The sequence below is a fragment of the Petaurus breviceps genome, unplaced genomic scaffold (genome assembly GCF_028583685.1).
Source record: "Petaurus breviceps papuanus isolate PSGF00001 unplaced genomic scaffold, PetGlider_PUasm1.0 90681, whole genome shotgun sequence".
NCBI classification, from domain to species: Eukaryota; Metazoa; Chordata; class Mammalia; order Diprotodontia; family Petauridae; genus Petaurus; species Petaurus breviceps.
Window position 1 is genome coordinate 5,131,396 of NW_027187307.1, and position 15,165 is coordinate 5,146,560.

The following is a 15,165-nucleotide window of genomic DNA, read 5'->3' on the forward strand; positions in this document are numbered from 1 at the left end:
ACCTGTGCTGTTTCTCTCCCCCATTACCTTTCCCCCCATTACCTTTCTTCTGTGTGTGTGCTCCCCCCATTACCTTTCCCCCCATTACCTTTCCTCTGTGTGTGCTCCCCCCATTACCTTTCCCCCCCATTACCTTTCCTCTGTGTGTGTGTGTGTGTGTGCTGTCCCCCATTCACCCCCCCCCTTCAGTGAAAGGTAACTCCCTTGACCATAAGGTCTGTTCCCTTTGTCTTGGATGCCTACTGTTTGTGAAATAGGAGGCGCTTAAGAAAATTAGTTCTTTTCCAATTAGCCAAATTTGTTTTATTTCAATGAGATTTTTCAATTCAGAAGAAAATGATGGAGCCCAGTTTGAAAAAATGGGTTTAAACTCTTAAGTTGTGAAGCCTTGAAAATGAATTCTGTAGTTACTTGAAACTTGGAGGGCTCAGGGGAACTCTGAAAGTGGCTGAGTAAAGAGTTCAAAAACCTGCCCCACCACAGCCTCCGCTGCCTAAGCCTCCGCTGCCTGGACCTCCATTGCCATCGCCTCCGCTGCCATCGCCACCGCTGCCATCGCCTCCGCTGCCTGGACCTCCACTGCCATTGCCTCCGCTGCCATCACCACCACTGCCATCACCTCCACTGCCTGGGACTCCACTGCCATCACCACCGCTGCCAGGCTCTTTCTTGGAATCAGGGGTGCCATCACTGCAGGGGCCCTGCATAGGTTTCAGCACGTAGACAATTGACTGGTCTTGTGGCAGGCCATCTCTGGGTGCTGAGGCTTCAGGCTCCTCCCTTGCATCTGCTGACTCTTTGAATAATACCTGGTAAAGCATCTCCCAGCCACAGGTGTTCAGGGCATAATTAAGGTAGACTTGAAGCTGGGAGCAAAGGTGATCTAGGTTTCTTTGAGATCTTGCCAGATTGATGGTGGCTTCATCAGGAAAAGTGGGAAGCCAGGATTCTAACTCAGAGCACACTGCACACAGCTGCCCGTGGGCCACTTGAAGATCTTGAAGAGAGAAGAGGCCTGTCCAGCTGCTTTGTCTTTGCTTGGCGTCCTGGGGGACAAAAACCACCAATGGCGTGGCTGCGTCGTCCTGGGCCTCTGGCTCCGAGGAGAACTCAAACTCCATCTCTAGCTCTATATAGGATTCTAGGTCGTCGTCGTTGTCTTCAGGCCCCGACCTGATGACTGTGACAGACATGTTATCATCGTTGTTCAGCATCTCCAGGAGGTCAGTTTCGCTCATCTCTTGGTAATTTTCCACATTACTGTCATCTGACATGGAGACGTCATTAGCAGAGGAGGCACTGGGGCCATTCCTAATCTCAGCAATCTTACAGGCTGCCGTCAGGGTCTGGGACAACGTGGTGGCGCCCCTTATCTGCCTCTCCTCAGCTCTGGCTTGGAATGGCGAGTCTCCCCAAGGGTGGGCGCTGTGGGTCGGCCCTGAGGGCGGAGGCTCGGGAGGCACCGTAGCACGAGCCTCACGGCCGTCTCTAGTGTCGGCTGCCTCTACGCCTGCTACAGCCCTGGCCACGGCCTCCGCGATAGCTTGGGCAACAGCCGCGTCAGTTATGGCAGCAGCCTGGGCTGGGGCGGCAGAGGAGGCGGACGCCTCCATTTCTTCATTGCTGCCCCGGTTACTTCTCTGCGCAGAGAAGTCATGGCAGGTAATGGCGAACTTACCCTCAACCTCGTTCCAGGTTACTACGAAACTGAAATTGTGGTTGTTTCGCCGGTGGAAGAAGTGAGGGCAGCCGCAAAACTGAACGGACCCTTCTTTGGGGGCCCGATCCATAGTGGCTTCTGCTTTTGGCAGATCAGGGCCTAGACCAGATACCGGACCTGGGGCCTGTGGGAACACGGAAAAGAGCAACCGCTTCCACCGCCTTCTCGGCCTCTGTGACCTCTGGGTAACCCAGTCGACCAAAGATTGGACAGAAACATTGTGTCATCTACGCTGGTCACAAGGCAGTTGCTGGGGCAACCCACCACAAGGAGGGGAGTGGGGAGGCACAACTCAAGGTGGGAGGAAAGCATTGAGAAGGAATGCTTGTGGTAACAAAATGCTTTGTTTTGGGGGTGCCTAAAAATCTGGAAACATGGTATGGGAAGAGACAGCCTTTGCTTGTAACCCCAGCCTGCCCAAAGTAGATAATCATATACCCATTGTGCATAATTGACATCTGCCTACCCCTTTAAGATCTCAAAGGGCTTCCCATACATTGTATCATTTGCTTTGATTATGTGCAGAGGCAGGGGCCTCTTTGGAAGCTTGGTGAGAAAACCTCAGCTTCTGAAGCTCAGAGAAGATCTTTAGAGATCTTCTAGGCCAAGCCCACCCTTTTCCCAAGGAGGCTGATGCCCAAAGTGCACAATTTAAATCAATGAATGCATTAAACTCCCCAATGAAATGAAAGAGAATGACAAACCAAAAATTTAAAGCAATCACCCTATTAAACAAAGAGAGCTTTTTTGGGTAGAATATTTATTTTTAATTTTTTTGCGTTTTTGGAGGGCAATTAGGGTTGACTTGCCCTGTGTCACACTGACTAGTTTTTGTGTTAAGTGTCTGAGGCCGGATCCAAACCCAGGTCCTCCTGACTCCAGGGCCAGTGCTCTATTCACTGCACCACCTAGCCACCCTTGCTAGAATATTTAGATCCTTTAGCTGTCTCTACTTGAAATCTAAACATTGCAAATAGTCTTCAAATTGGACCTGTTTTTCAAAATATTGTGTAAATGGCACTTTGAGGGAAATTTTTCACCTCTCTGGACCTGTTTCTATCTCTACAAGATGCTTGAAACAAATCTCTAATGGCCCTTCCAGCTTTGATAGTCTGTCATTCTGAAATTTGGGAGGGTTAATAAATTCTTTTTCAAAGCTGTGGGCTTTGAGTACTTCCTGACTGTGTTCCCCTTAATTATTTTGAAAGGGCAGTATTACAGCAAAGGTCCAAAGCCCACTACTTGTGGGGTATTCTAGATAAGAGGATTCTTGTTCATGCATGGATTAACCTAGATGGCCTCTGAGGTCTCTGACAACCCAGATTTTACAATTGGTCTGGCAGGGACCATAGGGCTCATTTAGGCCAGTGGTATCAAACTCAAATGAAAACAGGGCCAGTAATCTCTCTCTCTCTCTTATATATATATATATATATATGTATGTATGTATGTATGTATCCTTGCTGGCCATATTAGCTTTAAAATATAATATTATCTAGCTTTTTTATATTATCTAATTTTTTAAAAAAATTTTATCTATTTATTTATTTATTGCTTTTTGGAGGGAAGTTGGGGTTATGTGACTTGCCCAAGGTCACACAGCTAGTTTTTTTTTGTGTGTGTGTGTGTGAAGTGTCTGAGGCTGCATTTGAACTCAGGTCCTCCTGAATCCAGGGCTGCTGCTCTATTCACTGTGCCACCTATCCACCCTGATATTTATTTATTTTGTTAAATATTGCCTAATTACCTGGTTTGGGCCCAGTCAGGAGTGTTTGTGGGCTACATGAGGTCTGCCCAGTGTTTGACATCTCTGATTTAGGCCAACTCCTTCATTTCACAGAAGGGGGATTTAGGGCCCAGAGAAAGGAAATGATTTGCCCAAGGTCACATAGGTCACCAAGGGCAAAGAGGAATATTGAAACTAACTTCTCTGACTCTCAAGGCCATGCTAGTTTTTGTTTTTTTGTTTTGTTTTTCCAAAGCAACAGAGTTAAGTGACTTGGTCACACAGCTAGTGTCAAGTGTCTGCATCCAGATTTGAACTCAAGTCCTCCTGATTCCAGGACCACTATGTTACCTAGCTGCCCCAAGACTACACTGTTTTCTTCCACCATTTCCTGAGAATAGATGAGAAAACAAAATCGAACATTTTTCTACATGTGAGAAGCAGAGCTAATACATAAAGACATACACAGAGTGAAAATAGAGGAGATAGGACTGGCGGAAGAAAATGTACTATGCCAGAAAAGCAGGAGTTGCAATCATGATTTCAGATAGGACAAGAGGCAAAATCAATCATGTCAAGTGAGATAACCCAGACAAATGCCATTGAGCTGAAAGGTCCTAGATATCCTGATTACATGGACACAGCCAATGGCATAGAGCCTGCTTTCTTAAAGGGAAAGCCAGCCAAATTGCTAAAAGACCTGGATGGTAACCCAGCAATTGTAAGAAAGCTAAAATTGCACAGTTGGGAATGGAAAAGATGGGTTTTTGAGCTCAGATCTCAAACCTCAAAAATACAGTACATGTTCCACTCAACCATGCTGTCCTTAAAACTAGCCAGATCTTTCTGACTTGGTTCTCTTTTCTCTAGAATGTCCAATGTGATCACTGATTTGGCTCTCTTGGGGGCTGGAATTGCCAGGAGTACTGAGTGTCAGCTTGACAGATATGTCTCTTCTTAGTAAAATAAAACTGTCAGCATTCCAGCCTCTGACTCAGTCTCTTGTGAATATGGGCCAGGTCAGGGCAGGGTAGTGGGGATCCTCTGCCAGAAGATCTGAGATTGAGCTCACCTCTTGTGCTACTACCTTCCTGACCTTGAGCAATTCACTTCTATTTCCTCTTCTGTAAAATGACATGGTTGAGCTAGTGACCTCTGAACTCCCTTCCAGCTCTAGCTGTAGGATCTTAAGATGGTCCCACTCAGACTCATCAGCCCAAAAAGAAACTAATGAAAATCGTTGTTTTAATCTGCTGACCCAAGGACAGTGATGGGGACAAGCCCAGAGACCAAGTTGAAGCAAACTCTTTGAGCTGCATTGCTATAGATCTCTTTGGGTTGAGGGGATGTTCTCTTCCCTTGAAGGTGTCATGTTAGGCCTGGTCCCTTTCTTTTAAATTTTTTTTAAAAATAATTTTCTGCAAGGAAAAAAAATCTTTCTTGAAAGGAACCCTGTGAGATCTCCTGTGCATAAAAGAAATAGAAACGATCCCTAGATACCTCAGGCTGCATCAGTCTGACAAGACAATGAAAATTTATTTCCTCCAGGGTGGAAAAACCATGAGGGAAAAACCCTTGTAGTTCTTGTAAAGACGGGCTATTCCACCTGAGCTGATAAAAGTGTTGTTCCAAGAAGGAACATTGATTCACTCATTCACGTGATTCATATATGATTCATTCTTAGAAGACTGTAGGGAAGACTTGCATTTTTTAAACCCAGGTCCCCAACCCAGAAGCAGCCAGGCAGTATTCTAGTCAAGTGCTAAGTCCTGAAGGCCCTTCACAGAAATCAAGTGACCTCCCTTGTCCCTTTGCCCAAAGAGAAACTGCAGACCATCCATATCCAATGGGGAACTGGGTGGTTAACCACTGGTTCTCAGCTGTGGTTCTGGTAAGTGGCACTGTTGTCATTTCCTTGGGAAGGCTAATGGGGTGGAGGGAGCCATGAACTTGGAAGTGTTTGATATGTTCTTGGTAGAGGAAAGATTTGTGAGCCATTCCTGGACTTTGCTGGTGTTGTTTGTGAATAGAAAGATGTGCCAAATGGGGGGGTGGCCAGATCCTGAATATTTGAGTTTCAGATCTGTCTCTTCTCATATCTTTCCTTCCCCCCCCCCACCTCTTCTTAACCACCTGTTCTTTGTCCTACCAAGGTCCTTCTCTGTATCAGCAATGCCATATTCACAATGCCTATGGAAATTACAGATATGCTGATATAATTATCCATCACAAAATACATCATGCTTGCCATATGGGGGAATAAGCTGGAAAATTTATTAAGATACCAAAAGACTGAGTCCCAAAACCAGAAAGTGAAAGCCATCGGAGTAGTTATGACATTGGCACAGGTAGATAAAGTAGAAAGCACCCACATTTTCAAGCCTTTAAAACAGAACAGGCTACCTCAGGCAAAGGTCCTCCTCTCCCCACTCACAGCAACCACCCAGCATCCCGGAAGCGCGCTCCCAGCAGCTCCGGCCCCAGGCAGTCCTCAGCAGGAGTCCTTAGCAGAAATTCTGGCTGACTCAAAAAGGGCTTCGCGCTGCTGCTGCCTCTGCCACTGCTGCCACCGTCGCCACCACTGCTAGCCACCGCAGGAACTCTAGCTTGGCTTCCGCTTCCTCTTGCTCCACCCCTTCCTGCTACGTCAGCAAGTCCAATGGGGCATGGAAGATCTTTAAATCCCATAACCCTTACATTCTCTCACCAAGGTCTCATAAGAAAAAGAATCTTAGACATTGTGTTTTTTTTTCTTTTTATCTTTTTTCTCGATTACATGTGAGCAAAAATTTTTAACATTCATTTATTAAAATTTTGAGTTCCAGGTCTCTCCCATTCATTCAAATTCTTCTATGCAACTTGACTAATGTGAAAATGTGGTTAATAGGAATGTATGTGTGGAGCCATATCATGTTGCATGTCACCTTGGGGAGGGAGGGGAGAAAATTTAAAACTTATGGAAGTCGGGGCGGCTAGGTGGCACAGAGTAGTAGCCATGTTGCAAAAGAAAACACAGACCAAAAAACCAACACCAAGAATCATAAAGAAAATGGGAAAATAATACACTTCAGTTTGTACTCAGACTCCATCAGTTCTTTCTCTGGAGATGGATAGCATTTTTGATCATGGGTCCTTTGGACTTGTCTTGGATCGTTGTATCACTGAGAAGAGCTAAGTCATTCACAGTCAGTCATCATGCAGTATTTCTGTTACTCTGTACACTGCCCTGCTGTTTCTCCTCACTTCACTTGGCATAAATTCAGAGTCTTCCCAGGTTTTTCTGAGAGCATCCTGGTCAACATTTCTTATAGCATAGTACTATTCCAATTATATTCACATACCATAACTTGTTCAGCCATTCCCCAACTGATGGGCGTTCCCTCAATTTGCAATTCTTTGCCACCACAAAAAGAGCTTCTCTAACTATTTTTGTACATATAGGTCATTTCCCTTTTAATTTGATCTTTTTGAGGTATACACCTAGTAGTGATATTTCCGGGTCAAAGGCTATGCACAGTTTTACAGCTCTTTGGGCATAATTCCAAATTGCTTTTGAGAATGGTTGAATCAGTTCACAATTCCACTAACAGTGCATTAGTGTTCCAATTTTTCCACAGCGCCCCCCAACATTTGTCATTTTCCTTTTCTGTCATATTAACTAATCTGCTAGATGTGAGGTATTACCTCAGAGTTGTTTTAATTTAAAGCAGAAGTGATATAGAGCACTTTTTTTCTTGTGACTATAGATGGTTTTGATTTCTTCTTCTAAAAACTGCCTATTTACATCCTTTGACCATTTATCAATTGGGGAATGACTCATATTCTTATAAATTTGACTCAGTTCCCTATATATTTGAGAAATGAGACCTGTATCAGAGAAATTTGCTGTAATTTTCCCCCCTAGTGTCCTTCTTTCTTTCTAATCTTGGCTACATTTTGTTTGTGAAACTTTTTAATATAATGTAATCAAAATCATCCATTTTATAATCCACAATGTTCTCTATCTCTTGTTTGGTCACAAATTCTCTCCTTTCCTAGAAATCTGACAGGTGAACTATTTCATGATCCCCTAATTTGCTTATGATATTACTCTTTATGTCTAAATCATGGAGCTATCTTAGACGTTTTCAATCCACTCAGTGTACAAGGAGTGGGAGGCAATCTAAGGTCACATAGTCACAGTCAGTGACAGGGTGGAAACTAGAACTTCCAGCTCCACTAGTCATTCCTTCTCCTTTTCTTCTACATTTCTCAGCCACCAAGACTTGCTGTCCCCTTTCTCAGGCTTCTCAGAACTTTCCCTGCAATTTCACAACTCCTTATGGGGCCTGCCTTTCTTCTCACTTTCCCTCAGGGCCCCCTACCTAAGACTACTTTTGCAAGGAGGGGACTGTCTGTTGGAAAGCTGCTGATTTGGGGGACAGAGGGCCCTCTGTGATGTCCTTGCCTGCATGGACACTGTGATTCTGTTTCTTCTGGAGTACCCTGAATTTAGACTTCTAGCCTTTGGGCCTATGTGTGCCTAGTGTGGAAAGGGCCTTGAGCATCTGGAAGAATTGCTGCAGAAGGAACGAACAGAAGCAAAGGCAGCCCATCCCTATTTCAGGGAAAAACCTCACTGAGAACAAGCCAAACTCGGAGTAATTGAAAGACCAGTAATGGTGTGGGAGACTGGACAATGAAATATGCCTTCTTCCTGCCAGCCTTAGTCAAGGGGGCCAATAGAGTACAATTTGGCACACACGGTCAGATGAGCTCACTGTGTTTTGTTGTTTGTTTGTTTGTTAAAAGAGATGGTTTGATTCTCAGGGTGGGAGATGAGGAAGGGGAGAGATCTCCCGGAATGCCAGTGATGTAAAAACAAAAGGCATTAAGAAAAATGTATTTCTTTTCTAAAACTGAAGAAAGATGCGAGACCTGTTCCAGTTCTGACACTGACTGGCTCTGTGACCTTGGACAAATCACTTTCCTTTTCTGTTACCCCTCTTTTATCCCCTCACTATTGCCATCTGTAAAATGAGGTAGTTAGACTGAGGGTCAGTCCAGCTCTGACACCGTCCTGTCAGACCCTCCTTTCTATCCTGCTCTTCAGATGGGCAATCATACTACTCTTCAGGCAAAAATTGGACTCCCTTGGCAGTCTCATCCCTTCTACCTCTCTAAAGGTCAAAGGTGACTCTCCAGTCTCCCTCTCTTCCTTTCTTCCTTCTTGCCTGGAGACAGAACTAGAGCACTCGGGGACCTCTACAAAGTCTGCCCTTCTTTGGTGTTTGGCAAGTTCCTAATAATAAAAAAGATGGGGACAGTGATGGAATACCTGTGATTTCATTGGCATAGGGATCTCCCAGATGAAGAAACTCTCCCAAAACAGGACTCTGCCTTCTCTGTGCGACTTAAAGTCTTGGAGAATTGCTTCGAGCACCGAGAGGTTAAGGGATTTCCTTGTCCACAGGTATACAGCCAAGATATTAGTGGCAAACCTTAAACTCAGCGCTTCTTGGATCCTTCTCAGGTAGCTCTCCATCCAATATACTAAGCTAGCTGTCATAATAAAAGTGAAAATGGAAAAAAATGAGCAAGCAGAAGGTAGGGCTGGTATTGGATCACCCTCCTGTGATTTCCAGCACTACTCAAGACCTTTGTCTCCTAGCCCTGGGGTAAGAGTCTGGGGTAGGGCTGGAAAACTGGGTCACAGCCAGCAAGTCTTGGGAGGTCCAGCGTTAGCTCCCTGACCCCCACGTCATCTTCTAGCTGAGACTGAGGGAGCATCGCCTTCTCTTTTGGTAATAATAATGTGTTGTTCATTTCAGCAGAGTTTGCCTCTCCTGACCCCATTTGGGGTTTTCTTTGCAAAGATACTGGAGTATCTTGCCACTCCCTCTTCAGTTCATTTTATAGATGAAGAACTGAGGCAAACAGGGTGAAGTGACTTGCCCAGGGTCACACAGCTATTAAGTGTCTGAGGCCAGATTTGGTCTTTTTGATTCCAGGCCTGGAGCTCTATCTATAGAGCTATGTATCTCTCTCTATATGACACTGTGCCACCTGGCTGCCCCAGAATAATACTGATAATAACAAAGCAGTCTTTTTTTATTATCAGAATGTTGACAAACATTCCCATATGCCAAGAAGGATAGAAAAAAAGCGGTATCTATGAAAACGGGAGTCACTAGTATCTCCAGCTTGGTGTTTTATTTAAGTAGATGGTGTCCTCTTTGTGTCTTTATGGGCTCTCTTCTGCCCTTGTGTGTGTGCGTGTATACATATTTGCTTTTTGGAGGGGGGAAGACAGGGCAGTTGGGGTTAGGTGACTTGCCCAAGGTCACACAGCTAGTAAGTGTTAAGTGTCTGAGGTCAAATTTGAACTCAGGTCCTCCTGACTCCAGGGCCGGTGCTCTATTCTCTGCACCACCTAGCCTCCCCTTTTGTGTATATTTTTAAGGTTGAGTTTTTAGTTTTTCAATTCATAAAAATTTATTGTCTATCCCTCCCATGCCCTCACTGAAAAAAAAAAAAAAGAAAAAGAAAAACTAAATCCTTGTAACAGATCTACAGAGTCAGGCAAAACAAGTCCCTCAAAATGTGTGGCTCCTTCTGTAGCTTGAGTCCACTTCTCTGCCAGTAGCAGGGAGAGCAATTAATCTCATTACATCATTGCAAAGATAAAGAACTTGGAAAGACTAAAGCCATTTATCATTGCAATGCCTATGATTCGTTTGTGTATTTATAAAATGTCTCACTAACGCTCTTTTTTGGGGGGTGAGAGGTCACCACTGTCGGTAGCCCTGCATTTCCCTTCCCTGTTTGGTTGTTGACCCTTTGGGGGAGGCAGAGACATGGGGCTGAGGAGCAATTAGAGCTCTGGGGGGCCAGTGGGCATGGCCTTCAATTCTTTTCCTCTCTTCCTAAGAGATTGGCATAGGAGAGGTTGATGGGTATGGCCTGTGTCCTTCCAGAAGTCAGTACAAATATAACTTGGTTCTGGGGAATGTGGCGTGAATCTGTTGGAGAGTGGAGGTTAGGTCTGAAAGGAGGAAGGAAGCAGGCACTTGAAAATGTGCCTTTCACTTTACAAATATCATTGTATTTGGTCCTCACAACCATCCTGCAAGATAAGCAGTTATCATTCCCATTTTACAGATGAGGAAATCGAGGCAGATAGAAGGTTACAAGGCTGTTAGTAAGTGCCTGATTCCTCATTTGAACTCAGGTCTTCCTGAGTGTTCTACCTGCTAGCTGCCTGGGTGTTCTGAACAAGCACCTCTGGGATTACTCTCATGTTACCTGGACAGTTGAGCTAGTAGTCTTGAAATTATCATGGCATTGCCCAAAACCCAGGGAATGAGCTGATCTACTGTATGGCAGACCCATAACCACACAGGCAAGCTGGGGCCCAGTGGTCTCTAGGGGTATGGGTCATGTATAGCTCCTTTTGCCAATGCAGGTATGGGCTGATCAGGGGCCCTGGGAACTCGCGGTAGCTCATGGTAGCTGAAGAAAATAAATCCTACAGTATAAAGTCCGAAGCAGTAATACACTTGTTTTTTTTTTAAAAAAGTACACACACACACACACACACACACACACACACACACGGCCATCAGAATGAGGTAGTCGGGGGTGGCTAGGTGGTGAGGACCTGGGTTCAAATCTGGCCTCAGACACTTAGTTAAAAAAAAAAAGAAAAACTAGCCATGTGAACTTGGGCAAGTCACTTAAACCCCACTGCCCTACATTCCCCCTCCAAAAAGCAAAAAAAAAAAAATGTGGTGGGCAATACTTTGGTGTTCAGGTGGTGAACGAATTCTTTGTTTCTGTAGAAATCTCCCTATTTATTACAGATATCAGAAAGAGTTAATGTGTCACCCTAGGCTGCTCAGTTTTTAAAGATTGCTTAAAGCCCCCCTTTTAAAATCATGACATTTTTATTTGTTAAATTTCTCATTATATGCTTTCTGAGTCTCACAGTAACCCTTTGAGATAGGTGTTCCAGGCATCATTATCCCCATTTTACAGATGAGGAAACTGAAGCTGGAATGTTAAGAGACTTGGCCAAGGTCACATAGATAGGAAGGGTTTCAGAGGCAGGATTCAAACCCAAGTCTGCCTGACTCATCAACCTCAGAAAATGAGATGCTTATACAGTTTCACTCTTTGCAAATGAAGGCAGGCACATGTAAAGCACTCGGAATGGATGCACTTCTCCTCCTGGATTCCTAGTTCAGCTTCTGCATGCTTTGTTTCTTTGTTTTTTCTCCCTTCTCCAGGTTGTTTGGCTGGGGCTAAATGTTTTCCTGTTTGTGTACGCTTTCCTGACGTTTGAGAAGTCGGACAAATACTACTACACCAGAGAAATCACAGGGGTAAATGGCAAGATCCCAGGGGAGGGTCCGAGGGTGGATGTAGCAAAGGCCGGGCGACCCACCCAGTGCCGACCCCTGTGCTCCCCTGCTCTATTTGGATCTCATGGGGGACTCATCGATGTCAATGTGGAATGTAAGCACTTTGAGGGTAGGGGCCGTTCCACCTTGGTCTTTGTATCTCCAGTGCCAGGAACAGTTTCTCATGTGTATTTCCATACTTCAAAGATCTGTAATTTTGTCTTTCAGTCAATCAGTAAACACTGATGAAGCGCCCCGGGTGCAAGCCCTCTCTGTCTTCCTATGTATCATATATTTTGACCTAGAAGGACACACCCCCCTCATTTTACAGATGAGGATAGTGAGGACAGGAGAGGGGAAGACATTGCCCAAGCTCTCATAGGTAGCGAGTGGCAGGGCCAGGATTTGATCCTCTAACTCTAATCTGGAGTTCTTTTTACTAGTCAGTCAGCAGGCATTTATTAAATACCTAGTATACCAGGCACTGTATCACTGTCCTCAATTCCTGTAGCTGAAAAATTCTTCCACCTACAGATGGAACTCTGTACTTAGCTGATCTGGTTTTCAGATAACAGACACTACTAGGCCTCTACTGTCACTCATTCAGTCAATGAACCAGCATTTAGGAAGCACTTACTAGGTGCTAGGCACTGTGCTAAGTGCAAGGGTTACAGAAAAAGACAAAAAAACAAGGTCCTGCCCTCGAGGAGCTTGTGTTCTAATGGAGAGACAAGCAACTAACTAGCATGCTAACTAACTAAGCAACTAACTAACCATGCATTAGATTTATAAAGTAGCCCAAAGGTAATCACAGAGGAAAAGGTTCTAGCAGCTGTGGGGAGCTGGGGATGATTTCCTACAGAAAATGCTGTTTGAACTGAGTTTTGAAGGAGGTCAGGAAGACCAGGAAGCAGAGGTGAGGGGGCAGAACCCTCTAGGCCTTGAGATGTTGTACAAAGATACTACAGTGTTAAGAGATAGAATATCTCCTTGGAGGACATTTGACAAGTAGTCCCATGGCGTTAGCTCATGTGGTACATGGTGAGAGGGAGATGTTGGAAGATTGGAAAGGTAGGAGGCAGTGGTTATGAAAACTTTCATTTAGGAGTTTCCAAATTTTTAGTTCTGAATTCTCTCTCTCCCTCCACCCTCTCCCCAACCCACTGAGATGGCAAGTATATATGATACCAGTTAGACATATGAAGTCATAGAAAACCTATTTCCACCTTAACCGTGTTGTGAAAAAATAGGCAACATAAAGAAATAAAAAGCCACTTCAGTCTGCACTGTTTCCATCAGTTCCCTCTCTGGAGGTGGCTGACATTTTTCATCATGAGTACTTTGGATTCTCGTAGAGCACTGTCTAGCTCAGAGTAGCTGTGTTTTTATGAAGACTTTTCAATTCCAGACCAAGGAAAGGAGATAATATGGAGTCACTGGAACCCATTGAACAGGGTGGGGTGTGCAATATGGTCGGATCTACACTGTAGCTGAGTGGAGAATAGACTCAAGTAGGGAGAGATCTGAGGCAAAGAGACAGATTAGAAGGCTATGGCAACAGCCCAGATGAGAGGTGACGAGGATCTAAGCAAGATGTGGTTGTGGCAGAGGAGAGAAGGGAGTGGATTTGAGAGATGCTGGGAAGGTAGAACAGAATTTGGCATTCGCTTTGGGGGGTGAGAGAGAGTGAGGAGCCTGGGATGTTCCCTAGGTTGTGAGCCTGGGTCACTGGAAAGATGGGGCTGTCCTCAGGGTTTCAGAGCAAAGATAATGAGTCCTGTTTTGGTCATGGTAAGTTTGAGAAGTCTACAGGAGATCCAGCTCATGATGTCCAAGAGGCACTTGGTGATGTGGGAGTGGAGTGACTAGGCATTTTTCAGTCTTATCTGACTCTTCCTGCCCCTATTTGGGTTTTTCTTGGCAAAGATATTGGACTGGTTTGCTGTTTCCTTCTCCAGTTCATTTTACAGATGAGGAAACTGAGGCAAACAGGGTGAAGTGACTTGCCCAGGGTCACACAGGAAGTATCTGAGTCTGGATTTGAACTCATGTCTTCCAGACTATAGGTCCAGAGCTCTATCTGCTGTAGTTGCCCCAGGAGAGAGATTAGGGCTGGATTTATAGTGTAACCTTTTAACTGAGTCCAAGTTTGACAAAACAAATACTTTTATTAAGGGGATTTGTTGTGTGAAGTTTGGATTCAGTCAAAGGGCTACACTTGAGGACCTAGAGGGTCACATGTGCCCTCGAGGCTGCAGATTCCCCACCCATGCACTAGCCCTTTACTTCATAGTAAGTAAACTTCAAGAGTTGTTGGGGCTGAAAAAATTAATTTCCTGCAGTCATCTAGACCAGAAATTTCAAACTTACAACTCACAATGCTAGTAGCTGAAACCAGATTAAAATGTAACTTGGAAATATTTAGCAAAACAAATAAAAATACAGTAGAACATAGATAATGTTAATATGTGATTTTCTAAGTCAATTTAGGTATCCTTACCTAAGGTGCCTTTTCTATTTGAGTTTCACACCAATGGCTAGACCATCTATACAATAGAAAGAAGAGAGTGGGATAGTGGGTACAATCTGGATGAAGAGCCAGCAAAGGAAACTGAAGCATGGGCAGACAGGTGGGAGAACCAAGAGAGATCAGTGTCATGAAAACCTAGAGAGGAAAAGGTGATCCACAGTTTCAAGAGTCACAGAGAGGTCCTGAATGAAAGCTGAGGACTGACAAAAGGCCGTTTGATTTGGCATTAAAAGATCGTTGGGATCCCAAACAATTCCAAAGAACTCATGATGAAAAAAGCTGTGCATCTCTCAAGAGAGAAATGATGAACTCTGAGTGCAGACTGAAGCAGATTTCCTTTTCACTTGATTTTTCTTGTGTTTTTTTCCATAACGTGGCTAATGTGGAAACGCGTTTTGCGTGGTTTCATATGTATAATGGGTATTGTATTTCTCGCCTTCTCAGTTGGGTGTGGAGGGAGAAAATTGGGAAATGAAAGTAAAAATTAAAAAAAAAAGGTCTTAACTTTGGAAAAAGCAGTTTCACTTGAACTAGGGGGTTAGAAATCAGATTGTAAAGGGTTTCAAAGAGACTGGGAGGGAAAGAAGTGGAGGCCTTGGGTATAGATAGCTTTCTGAAGTTCAGCTGAGAAGGGCAGGACAGATATAGGATAACGGCTAGCAAGATAGGGGAGAGATAGGTATGTTTGTAGGTAGCAGGGAAAGACCCAGTGGTAGAGGAAGAAATCAAAGGAGAGACAGAGACAGACAAAAAGAGAGAGAGACAGAGAGGAAGAGAGACAGAAAGAGAGATAGAGGAAGAGACAGAG

At 44.5% G+C, this 15,165-nt stretch overlaps 1 protein-coding gene across 3 annotated transcripts in view; it reads left to right on the plus strand.

Annotated features, from left to right (window-relative positions):
• The first annotated feature begins 5,292 nt into the window (after positions 1-5,292).
• Positions 5,293-15,165, plus strand: part of NOX1 (NADPH oxidase 1) — a 19,650-nt gene continuing 9,777 nt past the window's right edge. For all 3 annotated transcript variants that reach the window (XM_069065172.1, XM_069065174.1, XM_069065173.1), the window contains exons 1-2: positions 5,293-5,337; positions 11,714-11,809. In XM_069065172.1, the coding sequence (XP_068921273.1) occupies positions 5,293-5,337; positions 11,714-11,809 (141 nt within the window). The remainder of the gene's footprint in view (positions 5,338-11,713; positions 11,810-15,165) is intronic.